The following is an 18,260-nucleotide window of genomic DNA, read 5'->3' on the forward strand; positions in this document are numbered from 1 at the left end:
CCCCACTGCTGGCCGCCTTGAGCGGGATCTCACCGGTGGCTTAAGCTGAGGCTGCAGAAGCAAGTGAATTCCAGCCACAGGAGGTGCTTCAGAGGCCCCTCTGTAGACCCTGATGGTGGGGGAGGGGACATGGGGCTCTCTACCTTCATCTAAGTTTTCTTTGAGTTCTTCCAAGGAATAGATAATTGGAGAACCTGTATGTTTTAACCCAGTTTCAGATAATACTCTCTCTGTGAGATAATTGCTCCAAAGTCCATGAAAGAAGGATATTCCTATTATTATTATTATTTTGAGGTATAGTTTTATGTAGCCCCGGCTAGCCTCAGACTTGCTGTATAGCACAGGCTGACCCTGAACTCATGACCATCTATCTGCATTTATCTAAGTTAAGTGCTGGGGCTACCAGCCTGGCCATCGAAACCAGCAATACTAAGATTAATGGTTTGAAAAACTGGACATTATATATTTGATTTAAGATTCTTTTTACATTTGTGGGAGGTTTATGTGTGTGTGTGGGGGGGGTAGAAGTCAGAGGACAACTTGTAGGTCTTTGTTTTCTTCTTCCACCATGTGAGTTTCAGGGATTGAGCTCAGGACGTGAGGCATAGCAGCAGCTGCCTTGATTTCCCAAGCCAGCTCACTGGCCTCAACGTTTTGTTTGTTTAATTGAGAAAAACAGTGTATGCATTTATCGTGGAGAGCGTGCTGTTTGAGGTGCATACGTGTATTGTGCAATGGCTTTAGTAACTAACTTATGTGCTCTCTCGAACATACTGGTTTAATCTTTATTATTATTGTCTCTGTGCGTGTATGTGCATAAGCCACGGGATGTGTGGAGATCAGAGGCAACTTGTAGAGGTGGTTCTCTCTTCGCCTTTACATGGCTTCCAGGGGTCTTAGTCAGGGTTTGGAAATGACAACTTTATCCCCTCACCATCTCTCCACCTCCACAGTACTGGTTTTCTTCTTGTTGTTTTGGTTTAGTTTTGTGTGTATGTGTCTTAAATCATCTGTATTTAGATAGCTAAAAGAGGGGTTGAAAGAAAAAGTGCACATATTTTGAAGTTTGAAAATTCTATTCTTTTTCAAAAAGACCTTGCCAGTTTCTAGAGTTTCTGGTAAAGTACAGAGGCACAGATCCTGGACCATGTGCGCTCAACATTAACAGATTTTTGTTTATTGCCAACCTTTGTTTACCAGAGTCTATTTGTGGATGTTTTTGTGTGCACGCTCGTGTGTGTGTGTGTGTGTGTGTGTGTGTGTGTGTGTATGTGTGCATGTGCGTGTGTGTCTGTGTCTGAATGCATGTAAGCATGCTTGTAGAGGGTGCAGGTTGACATCAGGTGCCTTTCTCAACAGTACTCCATCTTATTTTCTGAGCCATCCTCTCTCACCAAACCTGATGTCTGCAGATTTCACTAGGCTGGCTGGTCAGCAAGCCCAGGGCTCCTCTGCCTGCACAGAGGTTCAAATTACACCTTTTCTGGCTTTCTTCTTTCTTTTTTTTCCTGCCCAATCTTGCTAGAAGATTCTCTCACCTATTATAATACAGTAAACCCCACCCACCCACCCAATTTGAGAATTTGTTTTCTGCAAGTCCAAAAATTCTGTTTGAAAGAAAATTCCAGAAATAAGAAAGAGAATATAGTCATATAATTTTTATTATGGTATATTTTAGGGATTATTCTATTTTATTAGTAGCTCTCATTATTAATCTTCTAAGTGTACCTAGTTTATAAATTAAACTTTGTCAGAGGCATCTGTGTCCAGGAAAATCATGTATTTCTGGAGTCTGGAACTGAGATTTCAAGTGTACATTGAAAGAGTCCTGGGAACATATTCCCCACAAACTAACGTGGGGAAGGTCCTTAATCTGACTTACTTCTTTAGCTCTCTTTGAGAGCCTCAGAGAGCAGAAACTAACATGTCCTTTGGTCGTACCTTCAATGTCTAGGAGTGACAGACAGGAGGGGGCCCAATGCCATGTCACTAGAAAGCCTATGACAATGGCTAACCCCTTATACATCTGGCCTGGATTCCACCAGTTTCTCTGTGATTTCCCAGCAAAGACTAACGTCTCTGTAAATGAAGAGCCTGTGTTTAAGCTGCCGAGCTGGCGTTTTCTACGGAGTTCCTGAATCACTACAGTGTGCTACATTGCTCAAGCATTGTTCCTGGTTGTGAAAGGTTGGGAGAGTGGGTTTCTGACTTTTCTCTCTTTCTCTTTTCTTTCTAGTGAGGGAACTTTTTGCATGTGTGTGGGGGCAGGGTCCTTAGCCCTGTATGCACATGATAACCATACACGTTATCCCTGAGCTCTACTCCAGCCCTGTGCTTTTAAAGGTTTCTAGGACTCACGTTGGTTATATCGAAATGATGTGTCCGATTTACATTCACATCAAGCCAACCGACTTGCAAGTGCCTCAGGATGCAGGCATCCACCGGCTACCCTGGATCTTCCTTAGGCAGAGGAGACTAACCTCACCGTGTCAGAATCTTTTAAATTCATTTGATTTATTTTATGTGCATGAGTATTTTGCCTGCACATTTATGTGTACCGTGTGTGTGTGTGTGTGTGTGTGTGTGTGTGTGTGTGTGTGTGTGTGTGTCGGGTCCCCATGGAGGTCTCAGAAAGGATCTGAGTACCTGGAATTGGACACACTACTTGCTGGGAACTGAGTCTGGAACCTCTGCAAAAGCATCTCTTAAACACTGAGCTGTCTCTCTGGCCCCTCCTACAAATATTTTGTTTTGTTTGATGGCAGTGGCATAGCTGATATCCAACAGTGAAGGCTTCTTGAGCCAATAGTGAATTCTAGTTGGAAGCCTGAAACTCAACCCATATTCCTCTGTCTGCCCTGTCCACCGGTCAGTCACTGGGTTCTGCACCAAATTGTTCTTGACTGTCACTGAGCCCCTTCCCCTGAGCTTTTTCCACACCGATGCCCTTAATTCATATTTTCCTGCTTCCTTGCCAACACTGTTGCCGCTGCACCCTAACTGTGGCCCTGCATTCCTTGTCCCCCTGTCCCCTGAGATCTCCCCGTCCCCCAGCCACCTACACAGTGAGTCATTCTCTGCTTTGTCAGCTTCTCCTAAAACACAGAGCGTCCCACTGCAGGCAGGACCTTCCAGCCCAAGCCGGTCAGACTCCCGTTTTACTCTGATGACCCACATCCCCAGCCCTTCGACCTTTATCACCCTGCACCACACCTGCTGCAGCGCTGCCTTTGCACAGGGTCTCAGGAGCCCCTGGCAGGTCCACGGAGGCACTGTGTCCTCCTGCTCGGCTTCCCATGCTGGCCCTTCTAGCCCAGCCGCTTTCTCCTCAGTGGCTTTCTGGTAAGCCTCTATTCCATCTTTTAACCTTCTGCTCTCTGCTCATCTCTGAATGCCTGCCTGTTCACTCTGCCCTCATCTGTACACTCGCAGCCCCTCTGACTTAAGTACCTCTGCTTCACACTCAGCTACAGCCAGGTCCCCAGGAGAGGACCTGGTGTTCCACGTACTGATTGTGCGAGAAGTATTAACTAGCGTAGCCCTCTCTCTCCAATGAATGGCCGAATGAACAAATGAGCTGTTAACCTAAGGGCTGGGGGCACGGTTCAGTTGGTAAAATGCTTGCGCACCACGCATAGAGCCCCGTATTGGCTCCCTAGCACCAAGGAAAGTGGACATGGTGGTGCATACCTGTAATCTCAGCACTTGGGGACTGGGAAGTAGAAACATCACAGATCCAAGGTCGTTCTTGACCCTCTAGTGAGTTGGAGGTAAGCTGCACTACATGAGATTTCATCTTAAAAAAAAAAAAAAAACCTGGATACAAACTTTTTTTTTTTTTATCAATTCAATAGAGTATCAAATAGGGAAGTGGTTGACTGGCCCAGGCAGTTTGGACTGCTTTGAGCAAGCCTATTTGCTTCAGATAGGATCTTGCTCCAGGCTGGCCTCATCTCTGGAAGAGCTGGGGTTACAGGAATATGTCACCACACTGCTGTCACTTTTCTCCTCTGTCACAGTCCCTCTCTACCTCACTCTAATGTAAACACCATCCCGAAGACACGGGAGGAAAGAAAGGTGCTGTGTCTGGAGGCCATTATTCTGAGTGAACAAAGCCAGCCTCAAAGGCTTCACAGGGGCTGATCCCATTGAAACCACTGTCTCCAAGTGCAAAATTACCACAGTAGAGAAGGGCTCAGTTCTTTCCGTTGGTTCTCTAAGGCTAGGACGTTCCCATGCGGGAGTCCTTCTTCAGTGGAACAGTTTTGTAGGCACAAATCTGTACCTGTGATTAAAATTTCATAGGATTGTACACACATAAATGTGCTCTCCTCCAGGAGGAAAAAAAAAAAAACCTGATAAAATCAGAGTAAGGTTGGATTTTAGTGACTAGCATTGTACCAAAATCACCTTTCTGGCTTCCGTCTTGGTATTATGGCTGTTTAAAATCTTTTTCATGGAGAAGTGGAGGAGGGGAGGGAACAGGAACTTGGTGCTATTTTTGCAACTTTTTTGTGAATCTAAAATTACTTCAATCTGAATTTTTTTCCCTTTTAAAGAAGCATTTTGTAAGGCTCAGTGGTAGAGTTTGCCTACCACACACACAAGGCCTGGTTTCTGCTTTCGAACCGTAAAGCAAACAAAATGCCCAGCGCAGGCCTGAGGGTGTAGCTCAGTAGGCAGAGTGCTTGTCTGTCACTGAGGAGGCCACAGGTTGATCTCCAACATGGAATAAACCAGGTGTGGCAGATGCATGTAATCCTACCCTTTGGAATGTAGGGCAGGAAGATCAGACATTTAAAGTCCTCTTCACCTGTGTGTGAGTATAAGGTCATCCTGGGGCTGCTGAGACCCTGTCTCAAAAGCAGAAAACAAAATCCTTAGCACCAGAAATAACAAGTAAATGGCTTATGTCTTGAGCGACTCCGAATCCGACATGCACAAAGACCTTTCCTGCTGGTGTTTATGATGGAATGTGCTGTAGGTGACTAAGTATGACCTCTTTTAGCATACAGATTGATGTCGTCTTGTTGTTTGTGTTCCTGGACAACTTCCACAACTTCTTTTAAAATTTAATTTTACTTTTATTTATGAGTACATGGAGGAGGAGGCAGCTTGCCAGTTAAGAGCACCAGTTGCTCCTGCAGAGTACTGGAGTTCTGTTCCCAGCATGGGTATCAGACAGCTCACAACCACCTCCAACTCCCTGCTTCAAGGTAGTCAATGCCTTCTTCTAGACTCCATGGGCACCCACACACAGATGTACACTCACACACAACAAGTACATGCAGATAAAAATAAAACTTAAAAAAAAAAAAACAATTATCTGTTCAAATGGACAACTAACAATTAGTTTTTGTTAGCTAGAAATAGTTACTAATATTTGTCATAATAACCACGACAGTGAGGATTTATACAAATTAGCAGCTCCTCGTTCTTACAGTGCTTGCCAAACGATTTGCTTTGAATCCCATTACCTTATTTTAAAGATTTATTTATTTATTTTATGTATGTGAGTACGCTGTAGCTGTCTTCAGACACACCAGAAGAGGGCATCAGATCCCATTGCGGATGGTTGTGAGCCACCATGTGGTTGCTGGGAATTGAACTCAGGACCTCTGGAAGAGCAGTCAGTGCTCTTAACCACTCAGCCAGCTCTCCAGCCCCCCATCGAATTTCTAATGCCTGTTTTGTAATTGGGAACTTGCTGTTCTTCGGAAGGCAGCTGGAACAATTCTGACAAAGCCAAAGCTGCCAGTCCTCCTCTAGAGCTCCTGGCTCCCCCTGCCCCATCCTCCACTCTGAAAAAAAAAATACCTGGGCTGTTTATAAACTAGGGTTCCCCAGGCTATTCCCTAATCCCAGGTAATTTCCCCCTGGCATTTCTCAAAACTCTGCCTTTAACCTCTCCCTCGATTGGAAACCTCAGGCTATCCAGTCTTCTGGGTTTCCAGGTACCTGTCATCTTCCCTGCCACCTTCCAGCAGGGCATTCCGCTTCTCTATCAGGTGGCATTTTGTTTTGCTCTGGGGGGAATATGAGTTCTAAGGGACAGGAATTAAAGACATCCCAGGCTCCTGGGGGTCTGGTATGTAGTGAGTACTCAGCATTTGTTGAGTGGATGAGACCGAGTTCCAAGTAATAAACATTTTCCCCATACAGTGTGTTCTGTGTGTTTCGTTCTTGGGTAGAGAAACAGACACGGAGTGGGGGGAGGGGGTGAACATGCAGGATTGTTTATTTCATTAAATTTCAGGGTTGCTTAATCCAGAACTCAGGGACTTGGTCTAACTGCTCCTGGAAGTTGCTTCCTCAGCAACTGTGATTGCCCTTCCCTCAAGGGAACATCTTGTTCCTCAAAGTTCCCTAAAATATCTCAGGTCTGGGTCACAAGCTGCCATTTCTCAAACTGTGTGTGTGTGTGTGTGTGTGTGTGTGTGTGTCTGTGTCTGTGTGTCTGTGTGTCTGTGGCAAGCAAGAGAGCTATAGACTATCAGCCTGGGGCTTGGGGAGGAAAGCCTTTCACTGGAACCCAGGGGACAGCAGGAAGGAAGAGGTATCAGGCATGGTGGATCCTCCACCGGGAGCACTCAGGATCTGAAGGAGGAAGGGTGGAGACCAAAGACTCACAGATGCTGTTCTCCCAGGAAAGCCACAAGGGTTTGGGCTATAAAACTCTCAGGTTTATGTCAACCTGGTGGTTTTTGTCCCTGCATAGAGAGGACCAAGCCAGGGAGAAGGAGCTGGCTTCTCCTGCTGAGCACTCTATCGCTAGTCCGGCTTCGTAAACGAGACCGTGCTCGGGATGTACCGTACTGCCACTGAACCAAAAGTTACGCAGAGCAAGGGTGTGGTGGTGTGAATGAGGTCCTAGTTCTGTCTCTGGGATGTGGGAGAATGGAAACCTCTGGGATGTGAGAGAATGGAAACCTGGGGTGGGGGGTGGGGTGCCTCGAAGCTGTAAGTGCCACTCTAGTTTTGGAGAAAGTTTATTTAGATGGGTTTCCACTTCTGTCTGCTTGCATCTGTTTGGCTTCTGGGGGGGGGGGGGGGTCAATGCCCTGGCCTCACGGAGAAGCATTGGAGCTGGTCTCTGAGAGTTCCAATTTGGTGAGAGTACCTTGTGCTGCCGAGACATCTGCTATAAACAGTTTTTCTGACCTTGTGTAAACTTTGGCAAGAGAAACACACACACACACACACACACACACAAAGAGGAAAATTACTTCCTGCTTGGTCTAAAACCAAGTCCCACGGTAACCAGCTTCCCTTTAAGCACTTGTCTGTCCGTCCACCTCAGAGGCTAGGAACAGTGCCGCTGGCAGATGGCCCTGCTTCGGGGAGTTGTGGTGAAGAACCGAATTCCAGTAAAATAAATCGGGTTTGCCGTAGGGCCGAGTCTTCCTCCCTTACTCAGTGTGGAATGTGATTTTTTATAGTTCGTACCTCACGATGTTTCCTAAAAGTTTGATCAAATGATGGGTACTGGCCTGCAGACATCTACACCTAACATAAATACATAAATAATTAATAGATTTCCTTGTGTTCTGATGGAGCCAAAACGTGGTTTTCCCAACTAAGAGCCCAGCCTTGCAAGCTCTTGGCAGCTGGTAGGATGGGTGTCTCCCTGGGAGACCAGGACCCATCCGTTATGAGGGTGTTGCAGTGAGCCTGGAGTGCAGCAGAGCCCCCTCCCCCCACGCACGTGGGTCCTGTCTGGGTCCTCCCTGTGTTCATTCTCTTTCGCACAATCAGAGCCGGACCAAACGATGCCTCTCGAGCGCTTTCTGTTTGTGCGTTTGCTGTAGGTATGTGCCACATGCCTCTCATTTCCTTCTTCTCCAGGAGGAAGAGACTCCTCCCCCTGCCTCTCCCCCAGAGTCCGGCGGGACAGCAACTCAACTGATGTCAGGATGTCTTTAAGAGTTAAAAACTGTTGAAGAACAATTTTGTACTAATTATCTCTATCTGGTTACAGAATTAGAAAGGTTACGGAATTAGAAAGTAAAATGGAAAACTTTAAAAAAAAAACAAGGCTCTGCAAGCCCGTGTTTCACTGACTGGTAGATGTGTGGGGTCATCATATGACATCACCCTCTGGAAAATTCCTTCCTGCACTCGTGAGATAATGATCATGAAAAGGGAACTAACTGCTATAATGACAATAAGCTAACTTTTTGAGGGCGAGTGTCCCTGGCACCTCCTGAAGGCTGTGGACCCAAGTCTGAGAGCGGCTGCTATGGCACCATGTCTTGGGGTTCAGAACTTCCCAGACTGCATGCACAGACAATTACAGTTTGATCCGGCCAAGGAGATACACTTCGGGGGGGGGGGGGGATGGGGTGTGGTGTGGCTTGTCTATCATACATAAAGTCTTGGATCTCATTGCCAGCTCTGACAAAAGAAAACATGGAATTATTTGTACCATTTTGTTGTTTCCTGATAATTTCTATAAGCATAATCCACCCAAAAGGAAGAAAATTGTATGGTTACTGTTCAACGAATTTCAAGCTCACAAAGGAGTGCTATTGAAATAGAAAATCATGGTGGAACATTTAGACTCTCCGGGAGGAGTGATGACAGCGGGTGGTGTTGGGTCAAGATGTTGCAGGTGGAGTGGGGGACTAGGTATGCCCACGTTCCTAGACTTCACTCAGCTCTGTAGGTCTCTACAATTACTTCTCATTCGGCTGCTTCAATCATGAGAAATGTTGGAATGTAGACATCGGCGTGTCTGAGCGGCTATGCGTCCTTTTCAGAGTTAGGAGGAAGCACCCAGAAGATAGAAGGACCCCCCCCTTCCTGCAGGTTAGCCATTCGCAAGCATCCTTTACAGATGCAAGTAAGGGGCACGGATAAAACGTTCATTTCCAGATAACTGGTTATCTGCTTTAGCCACCGTACAAGATAGCGTTTTCCCCAGCAGAAGTGACTACTACGAAAAGACATGGCTCCTGGCCGAAGCCACTGTTCTCGGTGCTTTAAATTGTCATTCGATTAATTAATTAATTAATTAATTAATTAATTAATTAATTAAGTGATCCACTGGAGGATTTCCGTCCAGTGTTCCACCACCGGGAACTCTTTTCCTTGGTTCCTGTGTCTTTCTGTTGCTACCCATCATTGTCTGCACGTGTTTGTGTGTTGACTGTTGTGTTGGTGACTAAACTCTGGCTGGGTGTCGCGTCTCACACCCTTTAATCGAAGAACTTAGGAGGCAGAGGCTGGCAGATCTCTGTGAGTTCAAGGACAGCCTCGTCTACAGAGTAATGAGTTCCAGGACAGTCAGAACTTTGTAGATAGACTGTGTCTCAACCTCTTCCCCCACCCGACTCTAAAAAAGTCTGAGCAACAGTACCTTGGCATTCAGGGGTTAAAAGGGGTAACAGCGGCTGCCTCTGGGGCCAGGGCTGTTTGGCTCTGGGTAGCTGTGGTTTCTTCTCGGGCTGATTTTCCTGTACTTACCATGTTTTTCCGTTTAGATTAATTTTACATCTTAGGCTAGAAGCTATGGACCAAGAAACAAGAGCAGGCAAAGCCACAGGTCTCTAGCCCAGGACAACCTGTTTATCTGCGTTGAATCTTACATGTGGCCTTCCATCCCAGGTCTGACAGAGACAGCAGTCTTCAGCTGTGAGGCCCACAATGACAAAGGACTGACAGTGTCCAAGGGTGTGCAAATCAACATCAAAGGTGAGCAGGAAGGCCAGGGCTCTCTAGCGGGTCCTGGGGGCTTGGGAGGGGCACAGGATTGAGTCTGGCTTACTCCTTGACTCTCTTTGTAACACTGTGCAAGTCTCTTCTCCTCTTTGGTGTCAGTGTTGGAAAACAAAAACCTGGGGACAGTTATAAAGCCTACTTATTTTTGAGGCTTGGTTATTTTAGTATAAGCAATCCACTTGTAGCAGCTCTTGGCATATACATTGTTGATAAGCATTAGTTAGTATCATTCCGCTTAGCACAAGAATAAGCTAGAAGCTTTACCTCCATTTTCAGTTTCCTATTTCTGCCTTATACTTATCCTCATCAACGGTTGAAGAGCCCAGAGGTGGGCTAGTCAGGGCTACTGTTGGTGAAGACTGGGCAAATCCGACAAGAGGGAGATTTACAACTGGGGGCAGAGAGCAGCTGGAATGCCAGTCTGTCTCCTCCCCCTCACAGCTCCCTGGGCAGTTGATTGAAAGTAACAGAGTCCAAGCAGATGTTAGTGGAGACATTACAGTCCTTCACCCTGTCTTTCTTTCTACTCCTGTTATAACAGGTACCGACACCCAAAACTCGGAAGGAAAGAAAAACCCACAAGCAAACCCTGCCGTATTTTATCTTTATGTCTTCATTCTTACTCATGGAAACTCAAACACATTTTATATTTTACTGTCGCATAGATCTTTAGATAGTGAAGAGTAAATATGGGGTTCGTGATTCTTTCCTCTTATCCTTGGGAAATCAAAGTAATACAAAGACATGTCCAAATATCCTGAATGTTAAGTTGAAAGTTGGGCATCCGCAGGGAAGGGGATTTAAAACTTCAGAAGGAGTTCTAAACGAGTCTGATTTCAGTTTTCGTAAAGGGACTGGATGAAGGATATGAAACAGCATTTTGTAAAGGTTCATTACAAAAAAAAAAAAAAAAAAAAAAAAAGGCAAACTAAAAGTGACTCCTGGAGGAAGTGTATAACTTCCTTCCTTTTCCACAAATTCCCCTGTTACAGTTTCAAAAGGCATGTTGGGAATCTCAGAAATCCGCTGGTGGGTGGAGACTTTTAAAGGCGTATTTACTAAGTTTACATTTTAAAGTTCTCGGTGTTTAGGCATGTATAAAACAGGAAGTGTTAAAATGTGTGCTTCATGTGGAATCTCACCTAAACTTTCTTTTAAAACTCCATCCTATTTCCAAAGCTTATGGGATGTCTATGCATTTATTTTAGGACAAGGCGACCTTGAACTTCTGGTCCTTCTACTTTGTCTCCACTGCGCTGAGGCCAAACTTGTATTTCTGACCTTCATTTACCTTAAAACCTTACGTCAGAACAACCAAGACCCCCTTGGTTGTTGCCAATGGCTCTTAACCGCCTAACGCTGCGATCGTTTCATACATACGATCCTCATGTTATGGTCACCCCCAACTATGACATTATTTCATAACTATAATTTTGCTACTGTTGTGAATGGTAATTAAATATCTGTTTTCCAGTGTTAGAGGACTCCAGTGAGAGGGTTGTTTGACTCCCCAGAAGGGTCATGGCCCCCAGGTTGAAACTGACTGCTTTGATACTTGCGTCCTCCTGTGGTTTCTAACTGTGATTGTACGTGTGTCTTGTTTTTCCATAGTAATCCCCTCCCCGCCCACTGAAGTCCGTATCCTCAGCAGTACAGCACACAGCATTCTAGTCTCCTGGGTCCCAGGTTTTGATGGCTACTCCCCACTTCAGAACTGCAGCATTCAGGTAAATCTCCAGGGGTTGTGTGGTCCTCTCTGACTTTCCTGTCTCTTCCCCAGGGTAGGCATGGCAGGTATACCTCCGCTTCTGTTCAGAACCTCTTTCCCTCCCCTCAGTGTCCACCGTCATGGGCTGTTTTGATTCTCTGGCTATGGTGCTTCCATTACAGCCCAGGATTTAAACAGGAGAGAAACATGTTTCCAAGGACAAAGGCTATGAAGCCAGGGTTAATTCTTTATAAATTACACAGACACATTCCTGAATGAGAACTGGTTTGTGACCAAAGGTCCAGGAGGCTACACACCTTCCAGAATGACTCGTCCTGGGCTGGTGTTATGTTGCACTAGCCCAAGGTGGGTCAGGTAAGCTGATAGATGAAGACCCTTATCTCTCTTAGGGACATGGGGGTTGGGGAGTGGGTTTGCTGGCTTTGTTCAATCTTCAGCTCCTTTTAACATTAGCTAAGTTACTATGAAACAGGGCTGGGGAAAAATATGGGCAGGTCACCTTAAATGAAACCTTGTCGTGGTATAAGCTGTACTCTTGAGTGTTCCTTTCATGAAAACAGAAACAGTGTCAGTGACGTTGTTTCTTAGCCAAGGCATTCTGCAGACTGTTCTTAAAACACACTCACCTAGTCTGTGAGTGACAAGACCAGAGTTCAGGCCCCTGAAGATCTGATGCTAACCAACATTAGAGCTCAGAGCTCCTAACTCTGCACTCAGGGACTGTCTGCTGACAGTATGAATGTATTCTGCCTTGTCCACTATCTTGCATAAGGACAGAATTACTCTAGTTTTCTCATTAAAAATGTATTAACCAGCCAGGCAGTGGTGGCACATACCTTTAATCCCAGCATTTGGGGTGGGGTGGAGAGGCAGAGGCAGGTGGATCTCTGAGTTGGAGACCGGTCTGATCTACAGAGTGAGTTCCAAGGTAGCTAGGGCAACACAGAAACCCTGTCTCAAAAAAACAAACAATAACCACACAAACAGAAGTCATTAACCAGGTCAGCAAGTTGCCACACAAGCCTGACAGCCTGAGTTTGACCCCACAGTAGGAGAGAACTGAATCCTGAACATCATCTTTCCACCTTTACTCCTGTATCATGGTACACAAGTCCCCCCCCCATGATAACAATAATTAATAATAAATAAATACAAATAAATAAATGAAATTAGACTTTAAGAAGACAAACACATTAACCTAGCATGCTTGTCATGCCAACTTAGTTTGGAGAAGTGACTTCCAAAGAGTTTTGTGTTGATGATCCAGATGTTTTTCATGCCAAATGGAATTAAGTTCTCTGCCCTCGGTGCCTCCTACTCTGATCTGACAGCTGTTCCTTCTCTGAAAAATAAAAGCAAGCATTATCCCTAAAATAGTCTCCTCACCGCACTGCTCCCAGCCTTGCTTAGCTCCTGCCTGACTTTATCTGCAAAGCTCAGAGCACTCCTTGTGCCTACTGGTTCTCACCAGGAAATCCAGCAGACTGATTGATGATTTTTTTTTAAAGACAGAACAGAGTCAGCATGTAGTCTGTAGTGGCCTTCTTCTCACTGCTGCCAAAATAACCATGAATTCCTGTTCCTCCTGCTTCTGCCTCCAAAAGGCTGGGAGTTATAGGTGTGTGCCACCATGTCTCACTGAAAAAAAATTACTATAAGCATTTATGCTGCACATCTGTGCTAAACATTCCCTTGTAAACATGGCTTTCCCTGTGCCCCAGGACATCTTTGCTTTTCTGTATTATCATTCATCAAGGGTTTCCTTTCTTGGTTTTGTTTTGTTTTGTTCCTTTTTTGTTTGTTTGTTTCTTGATTATTTAGGAACGTGTTTAAATTCCATGCTGTAAATATTTTTTCAAAAGGTATTCTCGTGTGTGCAGGCACATATACACATGCATGTGTGAGGGCTGTATGTGTGTGCAGGTACATGTACACATGCATGTGTGAGGGCTGTATGTGTGTGTGCAGGTATATGTCACATGCATGTGTGAGGGCTGTATGTGTGTGCAGGTACATGTCACATGCATGTGTGAGGGCTGTGTGTGTGTGCAGGTACATGTAATATGCATGTGTGAGGGCTGTATGTGTGCAGGCACATGTCACATGCATGTGTGAGGGCTGTGTGTGTGTTTGCAGGTACATGTCACATGCATGTGTGAGGGCTGTATGTGTGAGTGCAGGTACATGTCATATGCATGTGTGAGGACTGTATGTGTGTGTGCAGGTACATGTCACATGCATGTGTGAGGGCTGTATGTGTGTGCAGGTACATGTACACATGCATGTGTGAGGGCTGTGTGTGTGTTTGCAGGTACATGTCACATGCATGTGTAAGGGCTGTATGTGTGTGCAGGTACATGTACACATGCATGTGTGAGGGCTGTATGTGTGTGCAGGTACATGTCACATGCATATATGAGGGCTGTATGTGTGTGCAGGTACATGTACACATGCATGTGTGAGGGCTGTATGTGTGTGTGCAGGTACATGTACACATGCATATATGAGGGCTGTGTGTGTGTGCAGGTACATGTACACATGCATGTATGAGGGCTGTATGTGTGTGCAGGTACATGTACACATGCATGTGTGAGGGCGAAGGAGGCTGTCTGGTGGTCTGTCACTGAAGCCTGGAGCAAGGCTGGTAGTCAGAAACCCCCAAGAGCCTCCTGCCTCCTCCCCCACTGCACTGGAGGTTGCACTAGAGTGGGTGTGCAGTCAGTCACATTCGCTTTTTACATGGGCGCTGCTGATTTGCACGTGGGTCTCCATGCGTGTCCAACCAGTGTTCTTACCCACTGAGCCATCTCCTCAATCTCTTTTTCTAATGTTCCATTAGAAAATGCTTAGCATGACTTTAGTCATTTAACCCTTAGCAAGGCGTGTTTAATGACAGCACATGTCCTGACCTAGAGACTGCCCAGCACTAGAGATGGAGTAAACCAGTTGGAGAAGTGTACTATTCCTAAGAGTTTAGCTGAGTTGGTTTGTTGTCTTTCTCTGTCCTGTAAGTATACTTCTGTCTGTACCTGTGAGTGAGGGAGGAGTCTAGGTCCCAACTCTTACATTTTTTATACTTTTCTCCCTTTAATTCTACCAGTTTTGCTCTGTGTGAGTTCAGAGCTCCGTGCTTCTGGGTAATGTGAGGGAATGGGTGTTTGTTCTTACGGACATAGCTGGACTTACAGCCAGCCTTCTGAAAAGCTAAACTGAAGAGCCGGAGGGGGCGTGGTGGACCTTCTCTCTGGTGAGAGTGGCTAACTTCAGGGAGACTCTGAGAGAGAATGGCTCCCACTACCACCCCTTTGAGAGAGAGAGAGAGAGTCTCCGGCTAGGTGTGAGGAGGGGCGGGGCAGCTGAGGGCTGGAAGTAGTGGGTCACTCTGGAAGGTGAAGAGTCACACACCAGCTTCACCCAGTCCCTCCTGCGGCTTTGCATAGCAAAGCATCCCAGGGCAGACAAATGACAGGCGCCCCTCAGCCACCCTGGACCATGTGGTGTTAGATGTACTCAGCACTCAAGTTACTGTTAGCTCCCCTCACTTTCTCCCTCTGCCTGGTGGAGTTGTTAGATGAACAAATGACACAGAAAAGCCAGTTAAATGACAATGGCAATCTACATATTAAAAACTGGGTTTCGTTTTTCTGAACTTCACACTTAATAGGAGTATTTCTTTGTTCCCTACAATAGCCCTGCATGGAATCTAGAAGCTGTATATGGTATGTCCCCTTCCTAGAGGGACTGAGCATGGGTTTTAGTTCATCACCATTCTAAACTCAGTAACAAATGGATGGTTTGGATGGGATTCAGGGCTGCACACACCCTTCCATTTCCTTTGATCCTGACTATAGTTTCTTCACCCATTTTTGGGGCACGTACTCCGTTTCTGTTTTTAACTCCCTCACGTGCTTCTTGCCATTCTAGGCCCCGTCCCCTTTCCCCCAGGGTCCACAGAGGAGGGCCATTTTGGAAATCCTATTTTTTTTCCCCAAGAACCTGCCTGTACATTTTCACAGAAGGTTCCGGAAGTGGAATTGGGGCAGAGAGCCAAAGGTTTCTTTCACCTTAGTTTTGGTGGTTGGTCACCAGGAAGTTAGCGCATAGTTTAATATGAAAGAACAAAAAGTCATTTCTGCCAAAAAGCCACCCCAAGATAAGCACATGGCCCCTGTTTCTGGAACAGTGGTGGCTCCTCAGCCTCCGGCCAGCTGGTCCCTTCCTGTCACCCACAGGGTCTGAGTCAGAGGTGGAATTCAGCCTCCACTCCACCCTCGTGGCATCTACCAGGGGACTCCAAAATGTTCCAAAATGACTATTTACGGTCCTGTGCTAAATTGCACACACACCTATCCTGACATAACTACACTGCCTGAACCTCCAGCTCCAGGGGATCTGGTGCCTTTTTTTTAATATTTTTTTTCTTATATTTTCCAACACCAGGCATGTGTATGGTGCACATCCTTGCATGGCAAGACATTTATACACATAAAATGAAAATAAATAATATATATATTTTTTAAAAAGACAGAACCGTAGAAGTGAGACCAAGACCTGGAAGAGGATGGAGGGAACAAGAGAATGTAATGGGAATTGAATATAATCACAACACAGTTATATACATGTATGAAAATGTTGTAATGATACCCATTATTATGAATAATTAGCATGCTAATAAAATTTTTAAAAGGGGACTGCAAAGATTACTCAGTGATTAAGAATGCTTCCTGCTCTTCCAGAGGACCTAAACTGGTGTCCCAGTCCCCATGTCTGCTAGCTCACAAGCATGTAGATGCTGTGAATCCACCCTCCGTCCTCTGAAAGAGCAGCCAGTACTCTTCACTCCGAGCCATACTTCTAACCAAACCACGTTGTGAGCTCTTAAACTCATGCTGAACTGCATAGGGATAATAAAGCCTCAGCAAAGCCGTTGGTACTGCGCCGCCCATGGGAAGTGAGGCAGACTGTGGTGAAACACAAGCTCAGTACTCCTCGTGAAGTCCTGAAAACACGCTTGCACGATATTCGGGGCCTGCTTTTCATGTCATCATAGAACAGGGATGCCAAAGCCGACAAAAGCCAAGAAATCCACCTTCTAAAACAGATCTGGGAATTATTTAAAGGGCCCGGATGTATGAAACAGAAATAATGGACGAAAGAACTGAAGTGGGGGCTGGAGAGATGGCTCAGCGGCTAAGAGCACTGACTGCTCTTCCTGAGGTCCTGAGTTCAAATCCCAGCAACCACATGGTGGCTCATGACAATGGTGTCATCTATTGATGTCCTCTTCAGGTGTGTCTGAAGACAGCTACAGTGTCCTTATATATAGTAAGTTAAAAATGAGCTGAAGTGGATCAAGGAGAAGGGGCTACTTGCTATTTGAGTACGTGTGAGTTATAATTATTAGTATAGTGATAATATAGTCATCACAGCAACTGCTTGTCAGTTGCCTGCTGCAGTGAAACTCCACAGTACAGACATTTTCCTGAAGACATCAGCTGTTGCCAGAGCAACATGAGTAACACAAGTGATGCTGATGGGGGTTGTGCGTGTGTCCCGAATGGAATGGTCCTTCCTCCAGCGCAGAGGAAGGGCTACGTGCAGCCAACATCTGCGTGCCCAAGTTTGATCCTCCCCCCACACACAAACTCACACACACACACACACACACACACAAACTCACACAAACACACACACACACGCAAACACACACAAGCTTACATACACACAAACTCACACACACACACAAACTCACACAAACACACACACACACACACACACACACACACACACGCAAACACACACACAAGCTCACATACACACAAACTCACACACAAACTTACATACACACACAAACTCACACACACAAACTCACACACACACACACACACACACACACACACACACACACACACACACACTTACTAATGTTGTTCCACATCTACTCTTCATTCAGGTCAAGGAAGCTGACGAGCTGAGTAATGGCTCGGTCATGATTTTTAATACGTCTGCTTCGCCACATCTGTATGAAATCCAGCAGCTGCAAGCCCTGGCTAATTACAGCATCACTGTGTCCTGTCGGAACGAGATTGGCTGGTCTGCAGTAAGCCCTTGGATTCTGGCCAGCACGACAGAAGGAGGTAATTCCTGCCACACACAATGACCAGTTTCCTCCACGGCCTGTGATCAGACAAGTCTTTCTTTAGTAGCCTGCTCTCCTGTGCACTCTGCTTGTTTGGTGCGTTTTAGTGGAGCAGCCAATAAAATAGGAAAGAAAATAGTTTTTTAGTTCTTTAAGAGGCTTGAGTAAAAAAAAAAAATCAGAAACAAAACAAAAAAACCTTATCTGTACTATGTGCTTGTGTCGTTTTCTTTTACGTGGGAAGACACAGCACCGTTTTTAAAGCCAGTATTACTTTCAGTTAACACACAATGCACAAAGTTATTATTCAGCAACTCAAGGGGAAAGCCTTTTTTTTATTTCATTATGTAGAATTCTAGCCTGACAGTTGTCTGGAGGGTGTCCTAGTTAGGTTGATAGAGACAAGATCTCACGACGGAATCTTGACTGGCTTGGAACTTGCTATACTGGCCGTGAACTCTTAGAACCCCTCCTACTTTAACCAGGGATCCCTACAGCAAGCAGTGGTTCCCCCACGGTTGCTGCTGATGTTTCCTGCCCCTATGTCCCTTGATAGGACGGTGACTGGAACTGTAAGACAAAGCAAAACTTTCCCTCCAACAAGTTGCTTCTAGTATGGTATTTAGCACAGCGGCAGGAGGAGCTGTGCGGTGTTGGGGTTTTGTTGTTTTG

The 18,260-nt window shown here is 45.7% G+C and overlaps 1 protein-coding gene across 1 annotated transcript in view; it reads left to right on the forward strand.

Annotated features, from left to right (window-relative positions):
- MERTK (MER proto-oncogene, tyrosine kinase) overlaps positions 1–18,260 on the forward strand; it is a 99,859-nt gene that overhangs the window by 37,505 nt on the left and 44,094 nt on the right. Inside the window, exons 5-7 of the mRNA XM_080931417.1 lie at positions 9,607–9,693; positions 11,332–11,447; positions 17,403–17,586. Of these exons, the coding sequence (XP_080787543.1) occupies positions 9,607–9,693; positions 11,332–11,447; positions 17,403–17,586 (387 nt within the window). The remainder of the gene's footprint in view (positions 1–9,606; positions 9,694–11,331; positions 11,448–17,402; positions 17,587–18,260) is intronic.

This window comes from Micromys minutus (assembly GCF_963924665.1).
Source record: "Micromys minutus genome assembly, chromosome: 17".
Taxonomy (NCBI): Eukaryota; Metazoa; Chordata; class Mammalia; order Rodentia; family Muridae; genus Micromys; species Micromys minutus.